We start from the raw sequence: 18,309 nt of genomic DNA on the forward strand, positions 1-18,309 counted from the left end.
CTCAGCTCTTCAGCCCAAGGCTAGCGCTCTACCACTAGAGCCACAGCGCCACTTCCGGCTTTTTTCTTTTTGTTTATGTGGTGCTGAGGAATCGAACCCAGGACCTCATGCATGCAAGACAAGCGCTCTACCACTGAGCCACCTTCCCAGCCCCCCAAACCCAGAATTTCTAAATGACAACAGAGGGTAAATATTTTATGGCAGAGATAGAAGACACTGAGACAACAGAAGACATTAGGGAAGAAATAAACCACTGAAACACATTATCTGTTTCAGATCCCAGAGAATAAATAGCTCTACTCATCCCATAAGAATTGGTCCCTCCACTGCCATAGACTGCGGGCTTCTTTCGCTTACTCACCATATTGCTGCCCATTGGATCTTTTTAGCATGCAGATCCAGAATCTGTAGCATAGTATGCAACTGCTATCTCTTTATAGCTATAAACTATTACCCTGCCTTCCTATCAATAGTCTTGCAATACTACATACCTTCCCTAGTCTATGTTCTTAGCTTTTATATGTTGCTCTTATAATCCCAACCCTTCTTCCTATTTATCTTTTATGAGGCTTCATCTAAATTTTATCCTTTCTAGAAAATTTCCCTTTATTTTTCACAATTTAAGAAATTTACTGACTGTAATGATTGGTGAATAATAGAATTTTAATAAAATTAGAGAAGTACAGATTTGAGTTCAACATAAAAATCAAACTGAAAACTGTTAACTCTGGAGAGGACTGTAGAATAAAGGAAGAATTTTCATTTAAAAAAAAGAATTGGTCCCTAAAAATATCAATACAGAAAGATCAATTTAGGGGTCCAATAAAATTTAACAAGGGAGATATAAGGTTATAAAATATGGTAAGTATAACAGAGAATTGTTGCAATCCTAAGAAAATGGTTTAGTACTTCTGATTTCTTTGAGGTTTGGTTTTTGAACTCAATATAAATGTAATATTCCCACAATTAAGGGTATATAGTATATAATTTTAAGGCATTTCTCTTGATAATTCTGTTTTTATTACTGCTGGTATTTTAGTGTAGTGTGATTTGGACTCAGGGATGATTACTTTGTTCTTATTTCTTAACCTGATATTGTTTTGACTCAACTGTGATAGACAGTTGATTTGTTCTTAACCAATCACAATGATCTCCTCTCTCATATATAACTGCCTATATTTTCTTTCAAATCAAGTGGAGATAAAAAGTTATTTTTACAGATCATATTTTGAAGAAAGTAGCTGTGGATAAGTATTTTAAGTTGCAAATGAAGTCATTAAATGGTACAGTTCTCTCAGAGGATGGCTACATATTCCTTGATATAATCATGTGGGTCCAACTAAATGCAGATTTTTACCTTTTCAAACAAACATTAATTCCTGTTTAAAATAGCTAAATGTGTATAGAACTGAGTGCAATAATGACAAACTGAACTTTTATTGATATACTAGCATGTTCATGGGCCTGAGTTATATGTTTGCTGAAATCTAAAGATAAGTAAAACACAATGATTCTATTTGAGTAATACAATGTGATAGGAACCATTGATAAATGAGGGAGGAAAGGCAAATAATACCAATTTAACACAAGAACCATGACCATCATTTGTTGAACTAATTTCTAAATATTATGAGCTAATTTCTAAGTATTATATCTGAGGATTACAATCAGCAGCCTCTGAAGAGTTTTAAGTATTACTGTCAGGAAAATGTTTGTGAGTAGGCATCTCCCATATGTTCTATTCTATATAGTAATTATATGTTTGCACAACTCCAATTATACATCTGTGTGTGTACTATCCTTGGGCTTGAACTCAGGGCCTGGACACTGTTCTGAGCTTTTTCCGCAAAGCTAGTGCTCTACCACTTGAGTCACAGATCTACTTCTGTTTTACCTTTTTCTCTTTTTTTTTCTGTAGTTAATTGGAAGTAAAAGTCTCACAAACTGAGACTTTCCTGCCTGGTCTGGCTTTGAACCAAAATGCTCAGATTCTAGTTTCCTGACTAGCTAGGATTATAAGCATGAGCCGCCAGTGCCTGGCTAAATACATTGCTTTATATAACTCACAGTACAAAACAAAAAAATGCTGGAATTAGAAACATGAAACTTTAAGGAGAAGTTCTTATATTTTCTTCCAGTACTTCATGGACCATTTTCAGTAACCCTTGTGCAAAAGCTAGTAGAGTTGAAGGATACTGCTAACCCCCAAATATAAGAATTTTTGACCATTTCTTAATATTCTTCATGTTTTCCTTCTATAATGAGGAATCTCCAAGTTTTAGAGGAGCTATGACATCCTAGATTAAAGACTATGTAGCCTTGTCTCCCACTGCAGCCAGAAGCAGCTTTGTGTCTAACTCTTTTTTTGTTTACATCTGCCATGTTTTCTTTACTGTTTTTTTATTGTAAAGATGCTATACAGATGGGTTACAGTTTTTAAATGAGTAAGGAATGAGTACACGATTTATTGATCATTGTTACTCTTTCCCTTGTCGTTTTCCCACTATCCCTTCCCTCCCCCACCTACCATACTCATCCTCATCCCACACAATTCCCCTCCCCAAAGTTGTGAAGTTCATTTCCAATATACTGTCCTGTGGGTATCCTTGTTGCCATCCGGTGTCCTTGTTTCAGTGTTTTGTTATTCCCCTTCCCCTCCCCAGATTAGACATACATATATACAAAATGCAGGGTACCAAAATCAAGTACAGTGACAACAGGGGATATGCCATAGGGGAAAGAACCTACAAAGGAAACAACAACAAAGAATCACATAATACACTTAAAACAATAACAACAAAGACAAACCTCTTGTGTCTATAATCATGGGGTTAACTTCACTTAGCATCATCTTATATGGACATATGTATATAGTTTTTGAGCTTTTCAGTTCATCTGATAAGATTATCTTATATGTATACTAATTGCAAATAAGGGAAATCATGGGACCTAAATATCTTTGGGACTGGATTATTTCACTTAATATGATTTTTTTCAAGTCCTTCCATTTCCTAACAAATGAAGCAGTGTCAATTCTTTCTGATGGAAGCATAGAATTCCATTTTATATATATATATATATATATATATATATACGTATGTATGTATGTATATATATACATGCCCAAAAGTGGGATTGCTGGGTCATAGGGGAGCTCTATGTGGAGTCTTTTGAAGAACCTCCATTCTGATTTCCAGAGTCATTGGACAAGTTTACACTCCCACCAAGAGTACAGTAAGGTTCCCTTTTGGCCACATCTCCTCCAGTATCTGTTGTTATTAGAATTCCTGATTATAGCCATTCTAACTGGGGTGAGGGTGGAATCTCAATGTTGTTATGATTTGCATTTCTTTTATGGCCAGAGAAATTGAGCATTTCTTAATGTGTCTGTTGGCCATTCTTATTTCCTCTTCGGAGAAGTCTCTCTTTAAGTCTTTAGCCCACTTGTTGATGGGGCGGATGTTTCTTTGAAGATTTGTTTTTGGAGTATTTAATTTTTGAGCTCTAAGTATATTTTAGATATGAGGCACTTGTCTGTTTTATGGCTAGCGAAGCTCTTCTTCTATTTCTGAGCTTTCTATTGCTCTTGCTTGCTATGTCCTTTACCATGCAAATCCCATTTATCCAACCTTCTCTGATTTTTTTGTGTTTCTGGTCCCTTATTCAGGAAATTTCAGCCTGTGCCAAGAACTCTAGAGTTTCTCCTATTCCTTTCTGTAATGTTTTCAGGGTGTCTAATTTGACTTCAAGGTCTTTCATCCAGTTGATTCTGGTGCAGGGTGATATATAAGGATCTAATTGTTTTCCTAAAGGTATTTAATCAATTTGTATCTAAGTTCTATCCCTGAATTATAAGGGGAAATCATGACTACAACTTGTCATGAGTACCTTTCAAAGAACAAAGCATTCCTTCTTTTGTAATTCTTTTAACATGGTCCTTGGTATCTTGGTATATATCCTGCTAGCATGCCTCTTGGACTATATATATATATATATATATATATATATATATATATATATAGATATATAGATATATATATATATATATATGAGCTATATATATTATATACATACACATTCATAATACATACACACACACGTATATATACATATACAATATTAGCAGAACAAGAATATGTTCTCCTGAAAGGTTTTCTGTAGCAGAACAGATGTTCTGGCTCTGGATAACTCACTTGTGGATTGTCAAATATGAAGGAAATCTTCACAGAAGTAGATTTTTGGCCTTTTAAAAATGTAATTGGATCTATAGCCTAAATACTACATGCAAGACATGTTACTATTGCTACTTCTAGATAAGGAAAAAGTATCTGGGAAGTGAATTCTTTTAAGTTAACCAGCAAATATATGATGGAATTAAAACAGCCGATAGTCCATTCTCTCTCATTTAAAGGTGACAACTGGAATAAGGAGTCATGGATGTCGTCTAGAGACACTGATGAAGGCTTCCTGATGTCAGTGGACATTTATTGAGCTCCTAAACGTGGGAAAGGAGGACAAGATATCCCTAACTAATGAATTGGGATAAACAAATGTAAAAAGATAGGGAAAAACAAGAAAATACAAGACTTGTGGTAAACCATGGTGATCACTAGTATTTCTTTAACTTTATCCATTCAACATATATTTTAAAATGTTTATTATGTCTCATCATTCTATTGTTCTCCTTCCCTTCCATAATTCAGATATATATATATATATATATATATATATATACACACACACACATATATATACCATACCAAGAGTACCAAAATCAAATGGAATGACAATAGGGGGATAAACAATAGTGGGGAAAAACACACAAAAGAAACAAGAAATCATATAGCACATTAAAAACAAGAGCAGCAAAGAAAAACCTCTTATGTCCATGTCTTAGAGTTCATTTTGCTTAGCATCATCTTACATGGTCATATGTTATGTAGCTATTGAGCTATTCTGCTCATCTACTGCGAATATCTTAGACACATACTAATTATTACAAATGAGGGAAAACATGGGATTTATGTTTCTTTGGGTCTGGCTTACTTCAATTAATATAATTTTTCCAAGATAAAGGGGGAACCAATGCAACAGTGATACTCACAAGACAATATGTTGAAAATGATGTGCACAACTGTGGGGGGGGAGGGAATTGAGAGGGCAGGGAAAGGGGGCGAAAAATGAGGGAGCGGGTAACAAGTATCAGAAATGTACCCACTACCTTACTGTAATCCCTCTGTACATAACCTTGACAATAAAATAAAGAAAATAATATGTATAATACTTAATAGGAACAGACCACATACTCCAATTGTCTTAATGAAAAGGATGTTCACAATTTCCCAGACATCTAAGGTAATACTATTAACACAGCCCACAGGATAAAGTCCAAGCCTCCAGTCAGAAATGAGACTCAGCCTCACCTCTTGGCCTCATGTGCTCAAGCTGCACAGAACTCAGGCCACCGGAGTTTTCAGACTTTCGATTTTCCCTCATACATTTCTGGAATGTTTCTACCTAATCATGATGAATAAAAGTTATTTATTTTTCAAATATATAATATTTTACTCTGACTCGTTCCAATAGGATGACTGCTTTATTTTTTGTCAGTCATGGGGCTTGAACTCTGGGCCTGATGTGCTCTTCAGATCAATGCAAGCACTCTACCACTTAAGCCACAGAGCCACTTCCGGTTTTCTAGGGTTTATTGGAGATAAGAGTCTCATGGACTTTTCTGCCCAGGTTGGCTTTGAAATGTGATCCTCAGATCTCAGCCTTCTGAGTAGCTACGATTACAGGTGTGAACCACCGGTGCCCAGCTTTAGGATGACTTCTTTTTTTATATATATAATAAGTTTTTATTGTGAAAATACTGTACAGAGGGGTTACAGTTACATGAGCAAGGTAATGAGTACATTTCCTTCTTTTTGCATTACTATGTGACTTCTTTTTATTATTATTATTTTTTATTGTGAAAATACAGTACAGAGGGGTTACAATTAAATGGATAAGATAATGAGTATATTTCTTATCAAGCATTGTTGCTTCCTCCTTTGTTTCCCCTTCCTATCCCTTCCCATCTACCCCTCTTCCCACCCCACTACCCCCTACCCGGCCAAAGTTGTAAAGTTCATTTTTCGCTATAACGACTTGTATATCTCATTGTTGCAATGGGTCCACCTGTATCCCTATTTAAACGATTTGTTTTTTCCCTTCCCCTCCACAAATTATACCAACATCAAATACAGTAAAAATAGGGGTTATGCTGTGGGGGAGAGACATACAAAGCAACAAATAAATCATCTTATAAATATGTTAGAAACAATCGCATTAAAGAAAAATCATTTGAATCCTTATCTTGGGGTTCATTTCACCTAACATCAACTTATCTGACCTTTTCTGCTTGACTCAGACATATACTAGTTATTGCAAATAAGGGAAACCATGGGACCTATGTTTCTTTGGGCCTGGCTTACTTCACTTAATATAATTTTTTCCAAGTCTTTCCATTTCCTAACAAATGGGGTGATGTCATTCTTTGTGATGGAGGCATAGAATTCTATTGTGTATATATACCATATTTTCTTGGTCCATTCATCTACTGAGGGGCATCTGGATTGGTTCTATATCTTAGCTATGGTAAATAATGCTGCAATAAACATAGTTGTGCTGGTAGCTTTAGTGTGGTCTTGTTTGTGATCATTTGGGTAAATGCCCAAAAGTGGGATTTCTGGGTCATAGGGGAGCTCTATGAGGAGTCTTTTGAGGAACCTCCATGCTACTTTCCAAAGTGGTTGAACAAGTTTATACTCCCACCAACAATTCAGTAAGGTTCGCTTCTGTCCACATCCCTTCCAGCATCTGTTGTTATTAGAGTTCTTGATTATAGCCATTCTAACTGGGGTGAGGTGGTATCTCAATGTTGTTTGTTTTGATCTGCATTTCTTTTATGGCTAGGGAGGTTGAACATTTCTTCATGTGTCTATTGGCCATCTTTCTTTCCTCTTCAGAGAAGTTTCTCTTTAAGTCTTTAGCCCACTCATTTATTGGGCAGTTGTTTCTTTGAGGATTTGTTTTTGGAGGATTTAATTTTTTGCGTTCCAGGTATATTTTAGATATGAGATCCTTGTCTGTTGTATGGCTAGTGAAGATCTTCTCCCAATCTATGGGCTTTCTATTGATCTTGCTAGCTATGTCCTTTGCCATGCAGAAGCTCTGCAATTTCATGCAATCCCATTTGTCCAAACTTTCTTTGGTTTATTGTGTTTCTGCGTCTCTATTAAGAAAATTTCGGCCTGTGCCAAGGAGGCCTAGGGTTTCTCCTATTTCTTACAAGCATTGTTGCCTTCTCTGACTTCTTATATGCATTTATTTCCTTTTTTTCATACCTTCCTCCATCCCTCCCTCATACTCTCTCCTTTCTTTCCTTCCTTCTTTGTCTGTTTCCTCTACTATTAGTAAAAATATGCTGAGCTGTAGAGCTACCATGATGGGAAAGACAAACCAAATTTTTCCTCTGTGTTTATGATGTTAGTATGCTGGGTAAAAAATAAAATAAAATAAAATGCACTGTGATCACTTTTTTGAAGGTGAAGAAGAGAGTCTGCTGTGGAATTAAAGAATACCAGTTTATCCCTAAACTCTCCTGAGTAGAAGCATTATTTAAACTGTAACCTTTAGAATGTAAAGGAGCCAGGCAAACATTTAAGCAAAGGCTTTCCTACATGGAAAGAGTAGTATTCTAAACATGGTGTTTCTCCACTAGGATATGACTATGTTTTATAAAGTATCTCATATGGTTTTAAAAAGTATATACGACCAGAAATAAGCACTGGCTCAGAGTGATGCACAGTGTCTTATCATGGCCCCTTAGTGATCCTAGAGAGTTGAACGTGGTCCTTTCTGTATACAAGATTTCTTCCTAGACTGTCTTCCCAGTTTTGTTCAGATTCTAAGGATGCTTGGTGACTCTCTGGCTTGTAAAAGTGCCTTGGAAACTGAGAGTGGACTCGACCAAGTTTCATTGTGCATAAGAACCTAAGGAAAAGCCTCCCAGTATTCTTGATTCTACTCTCAAACAAAATGATTCCCTAGTCACCTGAAGAACCTGATATGAACAGTTGACAGATAATACCTTAAGACACTCTGCAAATAATTCTCAGGTCTATTTCTCCTTTTCTTTAATCCATTCTGCTAGGCTGAATTCCTTAGAACGAGAGTGGCTTTTGTACTCAGGTATATATGAGCACATGTCCTCAAGGAACCATACCTAGAGGAAAGGCCTATGTTGTAACTGCAATACATTGATCATGTTCTCTACCTGGACCACTGTTTTCAGTCTCTCATTGCCTCTCATTTGAAGCCAACTGACAAACTTCAATAGAGGCTTCCCATTGGATAAGGAATTACATGTAGAGCAGCCAGAAAACTGCCCTGTGTAGGTTACCACAGAGGCAAAAAGATGTAAATAGGTCTGGGAACATGTTAGTAGGTCAGTCTCAATTTGAATAATTTTCAATACTCATCTCAAGTTCAATAGAAGTGGATTTTTTGAATTTCACAATAAAATTGATGAAAGCATCACTAAACTTGCAAGAAAATTTTTATCAATCCTTTGCATTTGCTTTCTTCTGCCATTTATGAGTCTTGAAAGACAACCTTTTAAGGACCATGACAACAAAGATCCTATCTTCTATATAAGTACTCTCCACAATTCCCAGAGAATGAGACTATTTAGAAGATCTAAAAATATGTAACTATAAAATAGAAGAAAAAACTCACAAACTTGGGAGGAAAATTTGGTAATGCATAGGCATCCAGTGTTTGTCTAGTAGTTCTGTGATTGGGGGGAAAGGCACATTTATTCTCTATGTGATATTAGGAATAACTCTGTCCATAGAACTTTCTGAAATTATATGATTTATATCTATACAATGAAATATGGAACCTATTAGTTAGGTTGTTTCCTGCATACTGGAGATGTAGTTAGGGCAATTGAGGAATTAAATTTGCATAATTTCAATAACCACATATGAGTAGTAGCTATTTTCTAGGAAAACACAGGCATAGAACCTATCATACCATATTATATTAAGTCATTAAGTGTGCTTAATTTGAATTAACTAGACTCTTTCCCTTATAGATGTACATTTTAATATGAATGAGTGAGAAAAGGGAGCTGTGTCAAGGACAGGTCAAAGGTGTGCTGGAAAACAGACATGAGGATCAAAACCAAAAAAGCTCTATCTCTTGAATAGGGCTTCTCAAACTTTAGTATGTATTCATATCCCTGAAGTTCTTGTTTAAAAAGTTTTTTGTTTGTTTGTTTGTTTTTGATGGTTGTGGGGCTTGAACTCTGGGCTTGGGCGCTGTCCCTGTGCTCTTCAGCTCAAAGCGAGAGCTCTACCGTGTGAGCCACAGCGCCATTTCTGGTTTTCTAGTGGTTTATTGGAGATAAGAGTCTCACAGCCTTTCCTGCCCAGGCTGGCTTTGAACCATGGTCCTCAGATCTTAGCCTCCTGAATAGCTAGGATTACACGTGTGAGCCACCAACGTCCAGCTAAAAAGGTTTTAATCTTAGTAGATCTTGCTTGAGACATTAGAATCTATTGCTTGCAAGCTTTCAGGTAATAGTGCTGCTGCTAGGCCTTGGGACCCAAGGTAGATAGCTGAAATATAGAAATGGCTGGCCAATTGACAGACATACTACAGTTTGTTCTGCCTGAAGTAGCTATGGTCCTGAAAGCTCACTTCAAGATTCAAGTTTAGATTATATTATAAGAAGTTTCATTTATCAAAGGTAGACCCTTATTCCATTGTTAGTATGTGTTCAGCATTGGTTAACCTCTTATTACATAAAAGAAATGTACTCATTACAACTCTTGGAGGGAAAATCTTATCCCCCCCCCCATTTTACAGAAAACAAAAAAGATTTAATTACATAATTTGATTTACTCAAAACTCAGAGATGAACCTGGAACTCAGGTATACATAAAAGAAAGTCTGGTCTCTCTCACTATCCTATCACATTACTCTGAGAGGGATGCAGGACTGAGTAGAGCAAGCCTCACCTAGGAGTTTATGAGAAATGTAGTGAGGAGGAGGTGGATAGGGGAGAGAAGGGTAAGACTGTTCAAAGGAATGACATTGATCAAGATATATTGCACTCATAAGCTGCTTTGTAAAACAGCAACTCCTTTATATAAATAATATATATCATGCACACACACATACACATACATATATATATATGTATATGTATATGTATATGTAGGTCATATCATGGGCCTAACTAGACTTTGAAGAATTAAAATCTCTTGCAAGGTGCTGGCTCAAGAGGCTGAGATTTCAGGATTGTGGTTCAAAGCCAACCCAGGCAGACTCTTGAGCCCAATTAACCACCAGAAAACCTCAAGTGGAAGTGTGGCTCAAAGTGATAGAGCACTAAAAGCTTGTGCATAGAAGTGAAGGAACAGTGCCCAGGTCCTGCATTCACAACCAACAGGAAAAAAAAAAATCTCACCCCAGTAAAAATGGCCATAATCCAAAAGACAGACAACAAGAGATGTGGGTGGGGAAATGGGAACAAAGAAATTCTATTATACTGTTAGTGGGAATGTAAACTGTACAACCATGGGGGAAGGCAGTTTGGAGATTCCTCAAAAATGAAACAGGGCATTTATTTACCCATGAGATTATAAATCAGAATACTGTAAAACCATTTGCATACCTATATTCATTGCTACATTATTCACCATAGCCATTATGAAAATAGCCCAGATGCACCTCAATGGATAGATTAAGAAAATAGGATAATATATATAGATATAGATATATAGAGATATGATATAGATACATACAGAGACTTGTGGAAAATTATGTCAAGTGAAGTAAGTCATGCTCAGAGAGAAATTGTATGTTTTCTTTCATATGTGAATTTTATTTTTATAATTTTACATGTAAACATGTATAAGGCCATATCCATATATACACAAACAAATTAACTAAAGTAGGGTATATTCAAGGGACAATTCCAATGGTGTAACTCTTTGAACAATTAACTTACAGTTTAACAAAATGAGTACCAGGAAGCTGGGACCTGAGTTGCTGGAAGGAGGGATGAAATTGAACTGATGAGGCAGGGGAGAGGGGCTGATGAACAGGGGGAGGAAAGGTGAATGAATGCAGTCATAATATTGCATGTACATATGTGAAAATGCAAACAGGTAATTTCAGCAGAAGGGTGGATCAGGAGAGATGGAAAGAATAAGAAAAGGATGACATTGATCAAGACACATTATACTCATAAACAGAAGCGTTGAGTTAAAACCCCTTTATACAACTACTTCAAGTTAATAAAAATGAATAAATATATATTTTTAAATGAAAGACTAACCCAAGGGATGACTCAAGGTTTATCCACTGCTAAAATAACAGAAAAATAATTATATAAATCAAATGTTGGAAAAAAGGAAATAGTTTGAATCTTAAGAAGATTCCCAGGTAATTGCTAATTACATTAGCATTTGAAAAGAATCTTTCTACTCCACTGCTTGCCTTTTAGAGCAAAGTGCCAAGATGAATCTGCTGATTTTGACAACTCAGAAATGCATTTATATTGATCCTGGAAAAGGCGTTGATAGCTTTGCCTCTATTGTTGAATTCCTATTGCCCCCTGGGCATAGTTTTGTCAAAATTAATTTTTTTTCCTGACAGGTGAGGATTTTTCAGCTCACAACATTACACTATCAACAGCTTAAAATAGTGATAATATAGTTTTAGTGGTATTCCTGGGGAAAAACAAGAAAAGGAAAAAAATAAGTTTGTTGAAGGGTAGCCAAAACCATGGAATTTTTCTGAAATATTTTACTATTATTAATCATTTCCAGGATGGTTTGAAGAAGGAAATATACTTGTATCCTATCATAGGTGATTCTGTAAAGCGGTCCTATTAAAAGCAAACAATAGTGTAGGCCACACTATCTTACGCAGTGACTCAGAGATATTAATGATTAACTGTCCAGCTCCATCACCAAAGGATTGGTCATGTCATTTCTATAATACAGTAACCTCCTCCGCAGAGAGTTGTAACTCCTTCAGCTTCCCCTGGCTGAAATCAATCAATGGGCCATTTCAACATAGCAGAACAACACCTGTCAATCTCAAACCCACTCTCCTCCTACCCAATGAGCTTCCCTGCTAATGCAATTGCTTCTCTGTGTTTGTGAACACAAGGCATCCTTCATGTTCTCCTCCTCTTCTCTTGCTTTCACTCTCATTGCCAACTTTGATTTGGGGACACTTCCTCCAGTCAGGTCACTAGCTTGTCTTCTACCATATTTGTTGTTTATATCTACCAACCTTGCACTTTTGAAGTATTTACGACAAAAATCGCTCTTAATACTGTAACATGGTTGCTTTCAAGCAAGGTTGACATACATGATCTTACTGGCAGTTACCAGCAGTTACACTAAGTGGGCCACAGAGCTTAGAAGGACCCTCTCATATTCTTTGTAACCCGATTTCTTTCTTCTTTTTTTTTCTACTTCTTTTCCTGTATCCCTGAAGATTTTCCAAGCAACAGTTCTAGAAGTTTATCCTCACATTTCTGCGCCTGGAAACAAAGTGTCTACTCCTATAATCCAGGTCTTCCCTGTTTTGTTCTGTAATAACCAGCCCATGGATCATCAGAGCAGTCCCGGCCCAGCCTGCTGCAGGGTTGTTGAGACTGACATCACCACCAACCCCATTTCCCCCTCCAGGCTGCTGGGAGGAAGGGGCGTCGAGCCCCACATGGTGAGCTGTCAACAAGTGATTGGACAGTGGGCAGCTTGGGAGAGGGGTATGAATGGCAGTTGGAAACCATTAAGCGGTTGACCCCTTGGAGTGGAGAAAGGGGCACAGCCTATATAGGCTGTGTGTTAGGAACAGGAAGGTGGAGAGAGAGACTGGGGTGTGCAGGGGGTGGTGGAGAGAGAGACAGAGAGGGGGGGAGGGAGAAGGGGAGAGGGAGAAGGAGAGAGGGAGAGAAGAGTGGGGAGAGAGAGAGAGAGGGAGGAGAGAGAGAGAGGGAAAGAAGAGGGGAGAGAGAGAGGAGAGAGAGAGACAGAGGAGAGAGAGAGGAAGAAGGAGAGAGAGAGAGAGGTGGAGAGAGAGACAGCAAGAGGGGAAAGACCACAAGAGGCACCTACAGGAGCAGAGTAGGTCAGGCTCTGGAAGGCAGAGCAGGCCTCCTCCAGAAGCCATTTGGGACCTTCCTTTAGAGAGGCCTGTGGAGAGGCGCCTACCTGAGCAGAGCAGGGCAGGCCTGGGGAGAGTGGAGAGGGCTGCAGTGGAGGAGGAAGAAAAGTAAAAGCCTTCTTCTTTGGAGGTTTGGAACTTTGGAGGTCTGAGGTTTGGAGGTTTGCAGACCGATTAATTGGTTTGCAGACCAACTAATAAAGGGTCAGACTGCCTATTGGAGGCTTGGAGGTTTGGTGGTCAAGGCTGCTCTTGGTTCTAGATATCTAGCCCAAGAAAAGGTAGTCGCAGGCCCCCTTTCTGGTGTGAATAGTGTAAATAAAATTCTGTCACCTTAAACTGTGCCTCAATGGATTGCCTTGGTCTTTGGAGGTCATAATTGTTCAGTCTCACTAATAGATGAATATTTTTGAAGTGTAAGATTCCTGATTTTATGCCTTTTTCCCTGTAAAGGGATATGTACAGATTCTTGTCCCTTTTAGTTAAGGTCTTGTTATGGTGCATTACTTTGTATTTAAGGTATTCTCTCCTTCCTCCACTTTGAGCTTGGCAGAATGGCTTGTGGTGGCCCTTGGAGTATGAGAAAATTTAACATGAGAAGATGCTCTGTGCCTGGGTCATGACCTTGCGATCTTGTACTTTGGACATGACAGAATGAGTTGCAGCTGGGGAAACCACTGCCCACTTCCTATTCCCCAGAGTGTAATATGTGAAGCAGAGATGTTCCAGACAGCCTAATGTTTCTCAGCGCGATGCAGTTGCACTAGCCAATCACAAAATGTGTGCAGAAGAACTAAATGCCTGTTGCTATCAGCTAGTGATTACATGATTGTTCATTATACTCCAAAACTTTGGCATCACATGAAGTATCCATAAATGGTAGAACACCCTTTGCCATTTAATAGTTTAACTAGAACAACTATCTATAAAATCAGAGGTTTGTATTCATTACACTCAATGAGAATTAAAGCGCATGATTGTCAAGTATACCACTCCTCACAGTATACTTCAAGAAAATAGGTAAGAAATTTACCAAACTGAAATGAATGAATACTAGAAAAAGAATATTAGAGAAGGCTGGAGGGTAAGAAGGATTCTAGAATTTCTCTGATCAATTTATTTTTAGAAAGCGGAGCGAATGAGGTTTGTTAGACAGTGTTCAGTATAGAACTCTGACATGCTTACTGAAAGGAAGAGTCTGTTGGGGAGAAAGGTGCAAGTTAATTGGCTGCGCAGCTCCAGCAAGGTGATATGTTACCATTTAATTAGTCAGCCTTCAGGGACCTGGATGTACAGATCAAAAGCAGGCTGTCCTGTCAATTCTGGACATAAAACAATATTCAGTATATAAAAATATGGATTTAAAGTCTGAGTAAAAAAGAGAAGCTAGAAAACTTTAAAATAGGAAGCTGATATAATTTTTAAGTTTAGTAGAAATGCTTTGCATAAGAGACTGGGCTGGGCAATGAATTTATTTGAGGCACTCAGTGGGGAATGGAAAGGAAAACAAAGAAATGATGGGACAAAAGGTAAGCCAATTCAGCAGTGCTATTCACTAGACACTATGTTTGAAATGAACTATATAACTTGTGTGTGGGGGAGACCTGGGAAGGGAAAAACTGGGAGAAAATAAGGGAGGGGATGACACTGTTCAAAAAGAAACGTACTCACTACCTGACTTATATAACTGTAACCCCTCTGAACATCACCTTTACAATAAAATATTTTTAAAAAATCTGTGACATCCTTAATATCAGGGTTTTAATATCCCTTAATGAAACTTCCTTAAAAACACTTTAAATATCTTCTGTATCTTTATTAGACACTTACATAAAAATTTTCTTTAGCCCTAGAAGTTTCCTTTTGTTACTCAATTATCCTTTCCATATATGCCAAGAAATGATTTCCATAAGAACCATTTATATCTAAAATCCAATTTTCTAATCAGCAAAATTAGTACATTGACTTGTAATGAAATTATTTTGGGGAGGATTTTAATATACAAGTTCAAATTTGTCACTCAGGTAATATTTTTAAGGAGGAAATGTTCTTATGCAACACGACTAAAATGCCCCGGGGAGCTCTGAAATTATTTTTTCATTAAATAGAGCTGAAATTATGTGAACAAGTAGAACATGAGAAACAAAAAAGGAAAACAAAATATAGAACACTGGGGAATGAGAAAATAGAAAATAGACTGTAAAAGGAACAGTAACTTGTTCAAGGTTACCCAGTGAGTCAGGAAAAAAGGGTGAGTTGGAATCATGCCAAAAAAAAGGTATAGCGAACTTTAATAGCCACATACTAAATCTGCTGGCCAAGTTCTAATGGCTCACATCTGTAATTCTAGCTACTCAGGAGGCTGAGATCTGAGGATCATGGTTTGAAATCTGAGAAAAAAGGCCATGAGACTTTTATCTCCAATTAACTACCCAAAACAACCAGAAGTGGAGGTGTGGCTCAATCTGTAGAGCACCAGCCTTGGGTAGCTAAGGATGATAGTCCGAGCCCTGAGTTCAAGCCCTCCTATCAGCGCGCACACACACACACACACACACACACACACACACACACACACACGTACACACCCCAGAAATTGCTATGAACCAGCATGACATATATAAACTCTCACTTAATGCCATAACTACTACAAAGTAGTTATTATAATTTCTGCTCTATAGATTAATATAGGTCCAGAAAAATGAAATTAATTCCTTAATAATATAAAAACTGGGATAGTTATACCATGCCACACTGCCCATCATACCTCTCTGAAGATCTGACTCTTAAGTATGCAAAACTGGAGAACCCAAATCAAGTACAAACATTATCTTTTGGAGAATGGGAGCAATGTGACTCATTTGCTATATGTGATTTTTTTTAACTAAAAAGTTGGAAAGCCAGCTAGGAATGTCCAATATGCTTAGACTTTAATGATAAGTGAACTACACATGGGAGCATCTTATAGTACATCTATAAGAATTGCATCAAGATTTAAAAATAGTCCACAACAGGAACTGGTCCTGCTTGCTGTGTGTCTATTTCTAAAAATCATACTTCTGCTCCATCAAGGGTCATGCTAAAGAAATTTAGTTGATATTTCAGACCACCTTAATATATACCCTACATGTGTTCTTATTCTGAGGTCCTTGAAGTCCCTGTGTCCAAGAGTTCTCCCAGCAGAGGTTCAAGTTAATGTGTTTTTTTTAAGCCAAAAGAGAGAAAAAGGAAGGGAAGGATCATAAAACCAGCACCATCAAATGTCTTTACACTCCATAGCCAAGCTATCTGCACTTACTTCCGGCACTACTTTTTACTGTGAGTCCTGAGAAATTCATATAACCTCTTCATGAATCCATTTTCTAATTGTTAAAACAGAGAAATTAATAGGATCTGTCTTACAGAATTGCTCCCAGGACTAACTGAGCTAATATTTGTATAAATGTTTGATAAGGAAGATAGGAATAGGGACAACATAGGCACTTAGTGCTTTTAATACCTTGATGTGTATTACTTACAAAGCCGAGGCTACTTCATTTCTTCCAGTAAGTTTTACCTCATTTCCTGTCTGGCTCCAAATTATTCCTCACTGGAAAAATTTACAGATTTCTAGTTCAGTAGTTCAGGTGATTCAGCATTAAGTCAACCTTGTGTTCTTCCTGTCCTGACCCTGTGTCCCAGTTTAGACAGTTGTTCCTGTAATCCAGACCCAAACTTCCACTCTAGTTCTAGAATTCTACTCCCGTGTGGCTAGTCCTTACTGGAGAAGGTACTTGGGGCCTCTGGTTTTTCTGAGGTAGACATCCACCCAAAAGCTACTGGTAGACTAGACACAATTTGATGGGCATATGCTAGTTGAAAACTAGTTGCCTGCATTTAGAAATTGCATCCAGTTTTATTCAAATGTAAAGACTCAAGTGTATAACTTCTCTTGAAAAATGGATGATCTGGAAACATGGCCCCAAGTGAACCCTATCTCCTTAGGAGACCACCTGCTTTATATTTTTCAAAGTCCTGCCCTGCCTGCTTGATTTGTGCTGGCTATTTGCTTGATGCCCACAGGCAGTCAAGGTTGAGTCTAAATCTGCAACTAGCCAGTAGTTAGCAAGTCCTTAGCATTCTAAGTACTATGTGCTTAAGTGCTTCTTCGCGGGTCAGGAATCTGTTTTCACGAAACCATATATTTCATTTTATACAGATATACTCTATCATCAGAAAAGTTCTCCTCCCAGTTCTTTTAATCCATCAAATATTTATGCACTACTTACATTCTATGCTGTATACACAATGTTCTAAGTACTTCTTTAGAAACAACACAAAAACCACTGTTGATTTCTGTCACAAGCAACTCTGTGTTTTTCCAATGGGCTGCTTAGCAAACTAAAATTATTTGAACAGAACTATTTATGTGTTTTTAATCTCATTTTATAAAATTATCTAGATTGGGTAAAACTCTATAGAATTTTAAATGCAACTATTTTTTCTGTCATAGTTTATAAAGAAAGGCTTAATAAAAATATTACTTACATAAGGAATTGTGTCCAAAGTATCAGTGTTGACAATTATAGGAGCAGGACTAGCCTAAAATACAAGAAATAGAAAAACATAAATAACAATGTATTCAATTGTTAAGTCACTCAACAGAGAATGCAATAAGCATTTCACAAAGTACCTGTGTAGGCACTGTACCACTTGTTAGGAGGTTAAATAAAATGGCTCAGGGTTTCCATTCTTTCCCACCTACAAATATTTATCTACAACATTACCACTAAACTGAGATAAAGTGTACATAGAATTTAGAATCACTTAGGAAATGTACTTATTATCTTACTCATGTAACTGTAATCCCTCTGTACAGTATCTTTACAATAAAAATATGTATAAAAAAGAATTATTTTTTCTAATATTACATATGAAAAGATAAGAGGTGAGGATTTTTACTGAATTTGGGGTAAAGATTTCTATTAAATTCATCAAGAATTAAATTTTCTAACACTTTTTAAAAATGGGCTTGCTAAAGAAATTTGATATTTTTTTCTCAAGGAAGAAAAATGAAATCCAAACCAGTAT

The 18,309-nt window shown here is 37.2% G+C and overlaps 1 protein-coding gene across 7 annotated transcripts in view; it reads right to left on the minus strand.

Annotated features, from left to right (window-relative positions):
• Positions 1-18,309, minus strand: part of Dlg2 (discs, large homolog 2 (Drosophila)) — a 1,447,312-nt gene that overhangs the window by 725,024 nt on the left and 703,979 nt on the right. For 6 of the 7 annotated variants that reach the window (XM_013013986.1, XM_013013988.1, XM_013013987.1 and 3 more), the window contains one exon: positions 17,767-17,820. The exons of the other annotated variant lie outside the window; for it this stretch is intronic. In XM_013013986.1, coding sequence (XP_012869440.1) covers positions 17,767-17,820 — 54 coding nt within the window. The remainder of the gene's footprint in view (positions 1-17,766; positions 17,821-18,309) is intronic. 7 annotated transcript variants of the gene reach the window in all.

Source organism: Dipodomys ordii, unplaced genomic scaffold (assembly GCF_000151885.1).
Source record: "Dipodomys ordii isolate 6190 unplaced genomic scaffold, Dord_2.0 Scaffold22, whole genome shotgun sequence".
Classification (NCBI taxonomy): domain Eukaryota; kingdom Metazoa; phylum Chordata; class Mammalia; order Rodentia; family Heteromyidae; genus Dipodomys; species Dipodomys ordii.